Source organism: Leptonotus elevatus, chromosome 11, assembly GCF_054856555.1.
Source record: "Leptonotus elevatus isolate MCC_2025b chromosome 11, RoL_Lele_1.0, whole genome shotgun sequence".
NCBI classification, from domain to species: domain Eukaryota; kingdom Metazoa; phylum Chordata; class Actinopteri; order Syngnathiformes; family Syngnathidae; genus Leptonotus; species Leptonotus elevatus.
In genome coordinates this window covers 19,984,806-19,997,362 of record NC_141249.1, presented here as the reverse complement: position 1 = coordinate 19,997,362, position 12,557 = coordinate 19,984,806, and the positions used below count along the sequence as shown (strand labels likewise).

General features: G+C 42.6%; 2 protein-coding genes across 5 annotated transcripts in view; one reads left to right on the top strand and one right to left on the bottom strand.

The window, feature by feature from the left end:
• Positions 1-122: 122 nt before the first annotated feature.
• On the bottom strand, positions 123-3,618 carry ddx10 (DEAD (Asp-Glu-Ala-Asp) box polypeptide 10). The gene is made up of 2 exons (XM_086089673.1): positions 2,202-3,618; positions 123-1,469 (listed from the first exon to the last, which is right to left on the bottom strand). Exons 1-2 carry the CDS (start codon positions 3,501-3,503, stop codon positions 276-278), a joined length of 2,496 nt encoding a protein of 831 aa, XP_085945799.1. The 5' UTR covers positions 3,504-3,618; the 3' UTR covers positions 123-275.
• A 534-nt stretch (positions 3,619-4,152) lies between these two features.
• The window catches only part of szt2 (SZT2 subunit of KICSTOR complex), a 46,889-nt gene continuing 38,484 nt past the window's right edge, over positions 4,153-12,557 (top strand). For all 4 annotated transcript variants that reach the window (XM_086089669.1, XM_086089670.1, XM_086089672.1 and 1 more), the window contains exons 1-12: positions 4,153-4,292; positions 5,151-5,276; positions 5,349-5,537; positions 5,781-5,951; positions 6,021-6,143; positions 7,019-7,172; positions 7,254-7,360; positions 7,921-8,131; positions 9,313-9,483; positions 10,465-10,696; positions 10,758-10,887; positions 12,384-12,529. In XM_086089669.1, the coding sequence (XP_085945795.1) occupies positions 4,167-4,292; positions 5,151-5,276; positions 5,349-5,537; positions 5,781-5,951; positions 6,021-6,143; positions 7,019-7,172; positions 7,254-7,360; positions 7,921-8,131; positions 9,313-9,483; positions 10,465-10,696; positions 10,758-10,887; positions 12,384-12,529 (1,886 nt within the window). In that variant the 5' untranslated portion in view covers positions 4,153-4,166. The remainder of the gene's footprint in view (positions 4,293-5,150; positions 5,277-5,348; positions 5,538-5,780; positions 5,952-6,020; positions 6,144-7,018; positions 7,173-7,253; positions 7,361-7,920; positions 8,132-9,312; positions 9,484-10,464; positions 10,697-10,757; positions 10,888-12,383; positions 12,530-12,557) is intronic.

The following is a 12,557-nucleotide window of genomic DNA, read 5'->3' as shown; positions in this document are numbered from 1 at the left end:
TCACATTAATATAATTTACGTCTGGCTGATGCAGGGAAAAAAGCGGGATACCACCACCTTCTCAAGGATCTCTGGGAGGGATTTGTTGTTATGACCGTGAAGCAAAACACACACACCAAAAATTATTTCACAACAGAATAACTTTATATCCAAGTTATAATAATATGATTCATGTACAGTATACCAAAGATTTCAATGTTGGATGAGAGTCAAGTCTTCCACGTGACACTATGATAACGGTTAACGGAAACAAAATGGACCCCTTCCTCTTGCCTTCAAGCTTGTCCCGAGAGCAGCTGCAGGACCAGCTCCTCGTCCTCGGCCAGCGACAGTCCCGTGTCCAGCGCTGCGTGTTCCTCCTCTTGGTGCTGCCTTGCCTTCTTCTTCCTCTTCTTCGGTGCTTCATCTTCGTCACCGCTGCTGTAGCTGCGTTTAGCGGGCTGGTCTTCATCCTCGTCTTCACCGCGCCGCCTGTCAGGGTCCGGAAGCGTGCTGGGGTCAAACTCTTCCTCGCCGTTGTCGGCCAGATACGCCACCACCTCGTCCTCCTCCTCCTCCTCCTCATCTTCGTCGTGGTCCTCCGACTTGCCTGCGTGCTGCTTGCTGGCCTCCCTCCTGGCCGCTTTGGCCTTTAGTCTCTTCTCGCGATGTTTGGCTTTCACCTTGCGGCTGTACTCCAGCTTGTCAAACTCCCGGTCCTCCCTCCTCAGCCTCTCCTTGGCCTTCTCCACGTTGATCCCCGACGCGTCGTCCTCCTCGCCTTCCTCCTGCGCCGCATCCTGGCTGGCGGCCGAGCGCTGCACGGGAGGCCACACCTGCATGGATTGTCCTTCCTCGGTGAAAGCCAATTTGGTGTTGACTTTGAAGTTCCTTTTGAGAATCTTCTTGGCCTCTTTAAACTTGGTCACCTTTTGGCTCTTCTTCTTGCTGGAGTCATCCACCTGTTCTTGTGGCTCTTCCTCTGTATTGAAGACATCCTTTCGTTTGAGTGTGAGGAAGTCTAACTCTCTCATGTCGTCATCGTCGTCTGCATCCAGGAGGGGCGCTTTGACCCGATCACCACCACCATCATCATCATCATCATCATCATCATCATCATCGTCATCGTCGTCGTCATCTTCATCATCGTCCTTGTCACTGTCATCTTCAGATTCTTCCCGGCGCGGAACATCTCCTCTCAGCTGGGCTTTGAAGCTGCTCAATTCCTCCTCTTCCTCAGTCTTCTTCTCGGCTCTCTGCGCCTCAGCTTTGTTGAGGAAGCGCACCCGGGGCGCCACCGCCAGGCCCAAAGACAGCGCATAGTCGTGCAGCCGGAGTTTAAAGACGTCAAACACATCCTTGTTCCTCATCAGGTAGACGGAGCGCAGGTAGGAGACGAAGCAACGCTGGGCGCGCTCCTTCTGCTCCCGCTCCTGAGCCAGGAAGGCCTGCAGCTTCTGCTGAACATGCTGCAGCTTATTCGGATTCACCTGCAATCGAGCAGACGGTCAATCAATAAATCGCAACCTCAGTTTAGAAGTTAAGAAATACTTTGCTGCATAAACGGGCTGCAGAAGGAATAAAAAAACAAGAGGGAAAAAGGAAATTTTGCAATTTGCTACCACAAAGGATTGAAGAGGAAATGTAAACAGTGAACAGTCGATTTTGTTGTTTGCTGCTTTAAATAGGTTGCAGAAGAAAATGAAAACTCAAGGTATATTAGGTAATTCTCTATTTTGCTGCCTCAATGGGCAACAGAAAGAATCAAAACTGAAAGTAAATGGAACATTTTATAGTTTTCTGCAGAACAAATCCCCAAAAAAGAATAAATAATAGTTTTTACCTAAAGGGAATGGAGAAGAAATAGAAATATATAGTGAAAAAAAATATTCTACTTTCTGCCTAATGTGATTGCAGAAAAAAATCATAAACGGGAAGAATTATAGTTTGCTACCTAAATGGGCTCAAGAAGAAATCAAAACAGGAAGTAAACGTTCTGTATGTTTGTACTTTATCACTAAGCAAGCTGTAGTAAAAATCCAAGCAAGGCGTAAACAAGAGTTCTACTTGGCTGCCTAAAGGGGCTGCAGATGAAATTAAAAAAAATGTGTTTGCCTGCTGCCTTAATGGTTGCAATAATAATGTTAAACAAAAAGTAATCATAAAGTTTTCTGCCGAAACGAGAAAGCGAACACGCACAAAGAGAGAGCCAAGAGACCCACCTGGATCTTGTTGACGGGCACCTTCTTCTCCCGCAGCTGGGCAATCATACCCGTCTCTTCGGAGGGCAGCAGCAGCAGCAGGGCCTCGCCACCTTCCTTGTACCTGGCGGTGCGGCCCACTCTGTGGATGTAGGTGTCGGCGTCCTCGGGGCAGTCGTACTGCAGCACCCAGTTGACGGCGGGGAAGTCCAGACCCCTCGCGGCGATGTCCGTGGCAAAGAGCACGGCGTTCTTCTTTCGCAGGAATTCGTCGTAGACCTCCACCCGTTTCATCTGCTGCTGCTTGCCGTGAAGCGCCAGCATGGGGATGCCCGGCCGGAGGCGGCAGAAGATGCGGAACAAGTACTGCACCTCCTTGCAGCAGGCAAAGAACACCATGATCTTCTTCTTCAAGTGACTTCGGATGAAGGAGAAGAGCATGTTGACCTTGTCGTGGAGCTCGCACACCACGTAGCTCTGCTCCAGCGTGGCCGGCGTGCTGAACTTGGCCTTCTCGTGGACCCACATGTACTCGGGCTCCTTGAGGCTGAGGCGCGCCAGGTCTTTGACCGACTTGGTCTGCGTGGCGGAGAACAGCAGCGTCTGCCGGCCGACGGGGAGGTTCTCCACGATGGCGTTGAGTGTGTCGGCGAAGCCCATGTCCAGGATACGGTCGGCTTCGTCCAGCACCAGCATGCGAAGATCCGACGCGTGGAAGGCAGCCGTCTCGTCCATGTGTTGCAGCAGCCGGCCCGGCGTGCAGATGACGATGTTGGTGCGATGGATCTTCTCCGACTCGCCCTTCAGCTCCTTGCCACCGATGATGAGCCCCGCTGAGAAGTCGTGGTTCCTGCCTACCTTGCGGAGTACCTCGAAGGTCTGGTAGGCCAGCTCCCTGGTGGGTGAGATGATGAGGGCGCCCAGGCCGTCCATGGAGCTCCACTGCTGGCGGTACAGACACTCCAGCATTGGAATGAGGAAGGCTAAAGTCTTTCCAGATCCGGTCTTGGCGGCGCCCAGCACGTCCTTTCCCTGCAGCGCGAAGCCGATCGTCTGCTTCTGGATCTCCGTGGGCTGCCTGTACTGACACCCCTGCAGGCCTAAGAGGGTTTTCTTGGAAATTGGGAAGTCGGAGAACTTGATGACTTCCTTGATGTCGATGTCGCCGTACCTGCTCACCAGCCGAGCGATGTTCTCTCGCTCGACCTGCCACTCCGGCTTCTTCTTCATCGGGATTCGTTCACGCTTTACGCGAGCTTTTTTCAGGTTGTATTTCTTTTTCCATTTTTCAAAGTCTTTGATTGGATCAGAGTTGTCTGCCATGTTATCTAATGTTATTTATTCAAAACAAATACAACAGCAGAGAAGATAGATAAACACGCACCGACGAAGGGACGCGTCTGTCAGCGTGGGGCGAACGGCGCGTTGTGACGGCGTCATCACAAAGCGTCAACGTAGCTTTCTTCTTCTTTTTCGTTTGCAAACTATGTAGGGCTTTAGCGCCATCAATTGGGTGTTTTGCTTGTTTTTCCTTTCTGTACAAAGAAATTTAATAAAAGAGAGATCTTAGTTCACACTTAATGAGCTCATCTCCTTCATATTTTACACTTCATACTTATCTATTAATCGTTTGTATTTCATTATGAAGATTCAATTTGCCATTTAACCAGTGCAGCTACAAAATCTATGTATTAAAAAAAGTAGTACCATTGTACCTTCTTTTCAGTCGTCAGGGTTTTTTTCTGGTCAAGACATTATTGTATGTTGCACAAACACTACGAATTAAACCAGGAGCCACTCATCTCATAGTTGTAGACATGGCACATACAATCATGTCATCTATATTGTGATTAATATATAATATAATATAATATAATATAATTGTAGTTTCTACTTGACACCGTTCAGTGGCGCTCGTGAGTTTGATAGCAGTTATCCAACCACCACATTAGTGGAGGGGAGGCGAAGAAGACGCGTCCATTGCCCATGTACATGACAAACAAGAAGCCAGTTTGGGCCAAAAACAAGTTCCAAATCGATCTTTTTGACGACCGCCAACATCCCCGTGGTCCTTATGCGACGCACGGCATGGCAGAGAGACAGGATACTGAGGTGAGTCGAGCCTAACAAATGCAGTTACAAGGAGAAAAGTGGTGCACTGGTTTGATTTCACTGTTGCTCCTGTTTAGTCATCAACCAGGCAAGCAAGTCAAATTGGAAACATCTCATTTGGACACTTTCAATATAAACTTGTGTTTTAAGGCTGCCACCTCGCATTAGCTCGGCAGCTGACGTCTACCGCCGTGCTTTTAGTTCACGATGTTCAGTTTGTTGACAAGTGTGTTGGAGAGACTTCTTCATGTTGTCATTAATTAATTAACATCCAAATGCAGTCGTGTCAAAAATAGGCGGGAAAATATGTCGACGTCACGTTATTGCGTCATTATGACGTAATTGTAGTAGTGTACATGATAGCAGGGAACTGCCTTAACCATCTACTACACCAAATATCGCAACACTACTTCATCCTCAACAGCTGTGACACGCAACTACTAACGACGCCCTCAAATACACCTGTTACTGTTACGCACTGCATGCTACACCCTCTTCTACTACACACCAGGGTTATTGTAGATAATGCAAACTAATGAAATAATGAGAACTAAAATTGAAAAAAATGTCACAAGCAAAATAAAAATGAAAATGCTTAAAAAAACGGACTAAAACGGCATCTTACGTTTTTAAACTACAGTTATACCGAAAATGTCATTTGTTATTGCCTTTGTCAATTAATGAGCGCTCAGGGTTGATTTTAAATCTATTTATTTTTAGTATTGCTTTATATTACGTACGAAGTACAGAAGAAGGAAGGTCAAACAGTAGTTTGAGATTTTTTTTAACCTTACTTAAATTATTTCACTTATAGAAAAAAAAATGAATATTTGATTTTCCGACGTGTGATGAGTCCAGGTGGAGGATGCCGAGCACATCTACCTGCTGATGAAAGAGGAGTACCGCATCTCCAGGAACGTGCGTCTGGCCTGGTTTCTGGGGAAACTCAACCAAGTCATTTGGCCCACGTCCAAGCCGGAGCTGGTGAGTTTCTTTTTCTTGTCGTTTGCGTTCCCACCATCCAGCGACCAATCGGGATCATCCGCTCAATTGCAGCTCAACTCTGCAAATGAGCTGGACTTGCTGAGCGTTTTACCCAAAGGATGGCAGCGAGACCTGCCTTTGCCCCCCCGTGCCAACTCTGTCCAGCCTGCCCTGTTGGTGCCCTCCACTCGCGCCACCTTCCTGGCACGCAGGTATCGCTTCATCATTGAGCTGGACCTCAGCCCGTCCACGGGGATCGTGGTGAGTTCCGCGCCGCTCGGCCGCCATTTTATTTCAGTTCAGACTAATACTGAAGAACCATCTGCAAGCATGGGAATTCAATTAATCCCCTCGCCTTAAAACTGTAAATGTGCAGGCCACAACTAAACCCTCAACTACAACATGCTAAACTACTACTAGTACTGCACCCTCAACCACGATTGCACCCCTCAATTTCGTTAGTTATTAGCATTAGCATGTTAACCCAGGTGCGTGGTTTCCCAGGATGACAGCACGGGCGAGATGATTTTCGACGAGGTTTTCCACGCCTTGTCCAGATGTCTCGCCGGTCTCGCTCAACCTTTCATGGTCCCGGGTACCAAGCAGCTCTTCACGCCCAAAATCTTCACCACCATTCTGGTCTATTCCTCCATTTTTGGCCTCTCATCCCATCAGGTCTTCCGTCTTTTTCATTTCCCGGATGCCGAAGCGTTTGCGTAGGCTCAACTTGTGGGTCTCGTGCAGGTGTTGGTGCAGGGATGTCAACTGGAGCGAACGGACCTGGGCCACTTTCTGCATCACATCTACCAGCAGCTCAAAGCGGTGGAGAGCAACATCGCCCATGTGCTCAATCAGCAGCATGAAAGTGTAAGATTACCACTTTTTAAGATCGTTTCTCCTAATATGAAATATGAACAAAAAACTTTGTGTTTCTCAGCAAATTTAGAATTTTTCCTCATTATGACTGTTTTTCTTTTTCATGAAAGAGAAAGATTTTTCTTGTGAAATTATGATTTTTTTCCTTCTTCTTCATCGGATTATGACTTCTTGTATAATTAAGACTTTTTTTCCTATGATTTTTTTTCACATTATGACTTATTTCCTCACAACGGTACAACTTATTTTCCTCATACAGTTACGCCCTTTTCTCTCCTTATAAGATTACCAGACTTTTTTTCCTCATAAGTGTTAGAGCACGTTTTTATCAAATCAAACACTCCAAGGCACACAACCAAGAGTTGGCGACAAAACAAGACTTTTATTAAACAATGGGAGCCACTAGTTGGTGAGTAAAACCATTACAGAGAAAATAAAATTGACAACGAAACGTCAAAACTGGAAGTAGCAGAAGAAAAAAAATCCAAAAGTGGATGAACAAAAAGCACTACAGGGAACAGACACCAATCTACTTTTTTTCTCTCCTAATTATTTTTCTCATAAATCATTTTTTTTTTTAATCTCAACACTTTTATTTTTTTTCTACCATTGGGACTTTAATTTTCATAAAATAAAAAATGTTTTCCCTCATTCTTCCCCTCATACAATGAGGACTTTTTTCCTTGTAAGATTACAAATGTTTTTCCAAAATTTCAATTTTCCCATAAGATACATTTTTCTCATGATTGCCCCCCCCCCAGATTCTGACTTTTTTCTTGAAGCATTACGGTATATCCCCCCCGCCCCCCCCCCCCCCTCATCCATTTACGACTAAGAAGTCATATTTGACTGTATTTGACCTTTAGTGCTCGGCGGAGTGTGGTCTCCATGGCAACGGCGTGGAAGATCAGCTTCCCAAGAGGCAGAGCGTCTCCATGGTGTCGTCAGACATGGGCCTGGTCAGCATGGTGCGCCAGGGCATCCTGGCCTTGCAGCTGCTGCCTTCCAACTCCAGTGCCGGTATCTTGGCCTCCCTCGCTGCTTTTCTTGTTGTTGTCAGTCACGCGAGCCTAACCCACACAACACACGCGCGTGTTCCAGGCATCATCATCATTACGGACGGCGTGATGAGCGTCCCCGATGTTGTCGTGTGTGAAACGCTGCTCAACCAGCTGAGGAGTGGAACCATCACATGCTCCTTTGTGCAGGTTATTACTCAACTCAACTCTCATAACCATAACTAAACTCATCTACTACATGCGCAACTACTGCTACTCCCTCAACCTCTACAGACTATTAAGTCAGGTTTATTTATGTAGTCCTTAAAGGGATACTTGACTCATTGAGCCATTTTCAGCAGTAAAAAGTTAATATTTTGTCCAGAATGAACTTGATAACTTCTTAATTTTCATGTAAGAATAATACCTTTTAAAATCCAAATTTTCCACTTGCTGTCAACTGAAGATGACATCACTTGTGCTGAGGAAGTAGGTAACGACCAATCATGGCTCAGTTTGCTGACCAAACAGGTGAGCCATGATTGGTCGTTATCTGTTTCCACAGCACAGGTGATGTCATCTTCAGTCGACACCAAGTGGGGAAAAAAAGTTTTTAAAGGATTTGTATACAAAAAATAATGTCGTTATCAAATTCATTCTGGACACACTATTAACGTTTTACTGCTGAAAATGGATCAATGAGTGAAGTATTCCTTTAATCACAAAAGAGTCTCTCAGTGATGGGAATTATTGGGCGTGCGTACGTTTAGGTGGGCGGGCCGTACTCGTACGACTGCAGCTTCGGCTACATCCCCAACGTGGAACTGATGAAGTTCATCTCTGTGGCCACCTTCGGATCCTACCTGCCCAACTGTCCGTCACTGGACCTGGACAGCCAGGACATGAACGCCTACCACAAGGCCTTCCTCACGTATTCCTTCCTCAAGACCCCAGAGGCCATCAACTCGGACATCTTAAGTGGTGGGTGAGACCATTCATCTCACATGTGGTCTATTCTATACCTGCTTGAAATATTTTTCACAATATATTGTTTATTTAAATTACTTTTTCAAAATGTATTTCCTTGTTGACTATTAACTTTTTTTTATGGCTTAGTTGAAATATTACATCTTTAAAAAAAAAAACTATTTCCTTTTTAGAAGTATGATTTTGCACTTTTTTTTAAAATTGCAACTTTTTTTCTTGTAAGGTGTCGCATTTTCCTGTAATATTACAACTTTTCTTGTTGACTTTTGTCAAAAAAGTCCAACTTTTTTAAATGTTAAACTTTTTCTCATGACAAAAAAGTTTTTAAAAAATCTTGCAAAATTACAACTTTTCTAATAACATTACTATTTAATTTCTCGTAAAAAAAAAAAAAAGGCAAACATTTTACGACTTTTTAAATTAGGAAATTCTGCTTGTAAGTCTACATATTTTCTTCAAAATTTTAATTTGTAAGATTATGATATATATAGTTAATCAACAAAACGTCTTACTCAGGGTTAGGGTTCACACCCTAAGCATGGAAGAATGTTATATTAATGGAACATTAAGCCTTAATGTTTTATTTCAATGTTGTTCAAGCATGAAACAGATTGCAACCTGTTTGTTAAATACAGTGGCTCAAAGTTAGAAGCCTGAAGTTTCAGATAAATACATTGTCATACAAATCTTAGAGTGTACAAGTACAAGTTTACTGAGTAGTATTTTCTAAATTTGAGATTTTTTACCCGCCATAATCTATTTATAGATTTGTATCGGGATTAATCGGTATTGAATCGTGACCTATGGATCGAATCGCCAGGTACTAGGCAATTCACACCCCTAAATATTTTATTGTAATAAGTTCTTTGTTTTTTTTCTTCAAGCATACAACCTTATTCTTGTAATGTGCACTGATTCTCCATCAGATTCAGACTTTCTTTTAATAAGATATTTTTTTATAAATTGTTTATTTTTAAGATTCTACATTATGAAATGATTACATTTTCTCATAAGATTGACTTATTTCTCAGAAGGGTATGAGTTTTTCTTGTAAAATTGCATGAAAAAATTGTCACAAAATTACCATCATTTTCTGGTAACATGACCTTTTATTTTCATGAAAGGTTCTGGCTTTTGTTGTTGCTGTGACATTCTGGATGTTTGATGTTTTGCAGTGTCCCAGCACAAGCTATTCAACGAGCACCTGGTGTCGGCAAGCGGTAATCCGGCACTGGTGATGCGCAGGAAGAAGCACACGGAGAAGGACGTGCACGCTTATCTAATCAGCGTGGTGTCTGTCAGGCTCAGGGAGGGCTACACCATCCGGGAGATCAGCCTCACCAAAGGTTGCACGAGAAAGTCCTTTTCTCATAAGATTACGTTTTTTTTCACCTCATGAGATGAGATTATGACTTTTTCTCATGAGAGTATGATTTTATCCTTATAAGATTACAGTTTTTTACTCATTGCAACTTGTATTTTTGGGGGGGAATTACTTTTTTATTCCTATAAAATGTACTTTTTTGTGGGGGGGGATTTTTTCTTTATTTTTCTTTTTTCTCATATTATGACTTTTTTCCCTCATAAAATGTACGATTTTTTTTCTTAGAATATTGTAATTGTTTTTTCATAATATTTAAATTTCTCTGTCATAAAAGTATAGCTTTTTTCCTCAAGATTATTATTTTTTCCTTTTAAGGCCATGACTTTCTCATTACAACTTAACTATATTTTTTTATTCTTATAAAATTGAATCTTTTTGTTCTTACAAAATTATGACTTTTATCTCACAGTTATGACAGTTATATTTATATATTTTTTTTTCTTCTAAAATTTCATTTTTTCCTCATAACAGTGACTTTTTTATTTTAAATTAAGACTCCCCCCCCACTCTTAACTCATTTGTTCCCAAAACTTATAAATACGTTCTATTTTAAATGTTTTAAGTGTCCCAAAGACATATTTATACTTTTTTTTTAAATGTTTTTTTTAATGCTAGAGCATACAGAAGGCTTTGATGCAACCTCTGATGCAAAGAACGGTTGAAGAAATGGTAGTTATTACACAAACGGCCAGCAGGTGGCAGCAGAGCAAAAGAGATCAACTAGGGCCATGTTGAAAAAAAGTTTTTATTCACAGTTCTCAACAGATTTATGAATAATGATAATAATAATAATGATAATGATAAAACTTAGCTATATTCTAATGCTAATTGCTGAAAACATAAACATAGAAATATACTTTTTTTCTTGATGAAAGAAGAGACTCTAATCTTTCTTTTGGTAGTTTACAACTCATTATAACTTGTGCGTCTTGCTTGCTTTCAGGTGGCAGCCAACTGGAGGTGAAGCTGGTGCTGCTGTGGAAGCACAACATGCACATCGAGTACGTGGCGTCCGCCTCGTGGCCACTGGACCCCAGCAAGCGGACCACCCGGGTGGAGGTGACCATGGAGGGCAGCTACGACATCCTGCACGACATCAGCTGCACGCAGAGGAAGCCCATCACCAGCCCCTACCGCACCTCGGTCATCCGCCGCTTCTGGAACACTCTGCAGAGGTACCGCACAAACGGCCAACTGACATTGACATGGAATAATTAAGAGCTGGCTGCCTTTCAGCATCAACCAGACGGATCAGATGCTGGTACACCTGCAATCTTTCAACTCCGTTCCGGAGAACTACACCATCCCTGAGAGCACCAAAAATGGAGTTCCGCTCTTCTACATCCCGCCTGGATCCACCACACCGGTAAGCACAACAACAATAGAAGCCACCTTCACGCTGTCCTTCCAGAAAGTTGGCACAATAGCACAACAGCATATATTTGTCTGACCCTTTCAGAAAAAACTTGGCCATTTCCACTGTGGCTTCAAACATTCAGATAATTAGATGATTTGTGTTTGATTGATAGCAGCATTTGCTTTTATTTAAGGCTGCAGCTGTCAAATATTTTCTTAATCGATTTTTCTATTAATTACGGCGTCGATTAATAGTCGATTAATGGAATGATTGGATACAAATGATTTAATTTCAAATTCACTGAAGCAACCCCCTTCACTCGCTGTTTTACTGGATTTTGACTGATTTTGCGAGGCCCACAGAATATTGTGTTCTATTGCTTTAAAAACATGGAACCTACCGTAAGAAAGATTAGAGTCTCTTCTTTCATCAGGAAAAAAAGTATATTTCTATCTGTTTCCATTTTGCAGGAATTAGCATTAGAATATAGTTAAGTTTCATCATTATTCACAAATCTGTCAAGAACTTTTGGGAAATGAGCTTGTTTTCAACACAGCCCTGGTTGATCTCTTCTACTTTGCTGCCACCTGCTGGCTTATAATTACTACCATTGCTTCACCCGTTCTCTGCAGTTCAGAGGGTGCATCAAAGCCTTCTGTATGCTCTAGCATAATTTAAAAAACAAAACTTATAAATACGTCTTTAAAACATTTAAAATATAAAGTATTTATACGTTTTTGGGAACAAATGAGTTAATGTGGCCTTTAATCTATAACTCAATTAAAAATAAAATAAATAATGTGGTTGCATATGTGTTCACACTCTTGTAAATAGGGATGTAGCTGTGTTCACAATGAACCAATCACGGTCAACCATCTTAAATGGGAGTCAGCACACACCTGTCACCTTTTAAAGCGCTTATGATTAATTTCAGATGTTCTAGTTGTAAAAACGTATAAATACGTATATAAAATATTTTTAACGTATTTATACGTTTTTGGGAGCAAATGAGTTAAGATTAATTTTTTTTAAATCTAAACAAGTAATTGTCCAAATAGTCAATGAATTTGTTAATCGCTTAGTTGTCCATTAATCGATTTGTTGCACCTCAATGATTATACTGTCGATTTATTGAATTGGATACAAATGTATTTTGCATGATTAAACTCAGTCACATGTACATGCGAGGTGCCTGCATTATTTCTGTCCACTTGGGGTTGCCATCCTCATACTCTACAGTAGTATGTGTGACTTTGAGTATGCATGATTAATTAAAAAGGTGGGGCCTGGCCCAGTGAATTCTTATCCAACATTAGTTGCAGCCATCGGCAGCTCGTGAATGTATATGGCAAATACGTGATTACATTTTTTTTTTAAATCATTGCAGCCCTACGTTGAACACAAAATCCCAATATCACTTGTATACCTGTGGTCCAAACACATGATGGTTGATTGACAGGTGACATAAGCAGGGCATGACATGATGTGGTTTTGCGGTGGTGCAGGTTCTGTCCCTGCAACATGGTGGCTCCAAAGATTCTTCGCAGTCACAGTTCGCCTCCTACTGGAAGCCCATCCTCTCCATGGATGCCAATTTCTGGCAGAGGTGGCTGCACATGCACCGCATCACCATCATCCTGGAACACGACATGTGAGTCGCACACAACACAGTCTTTGTG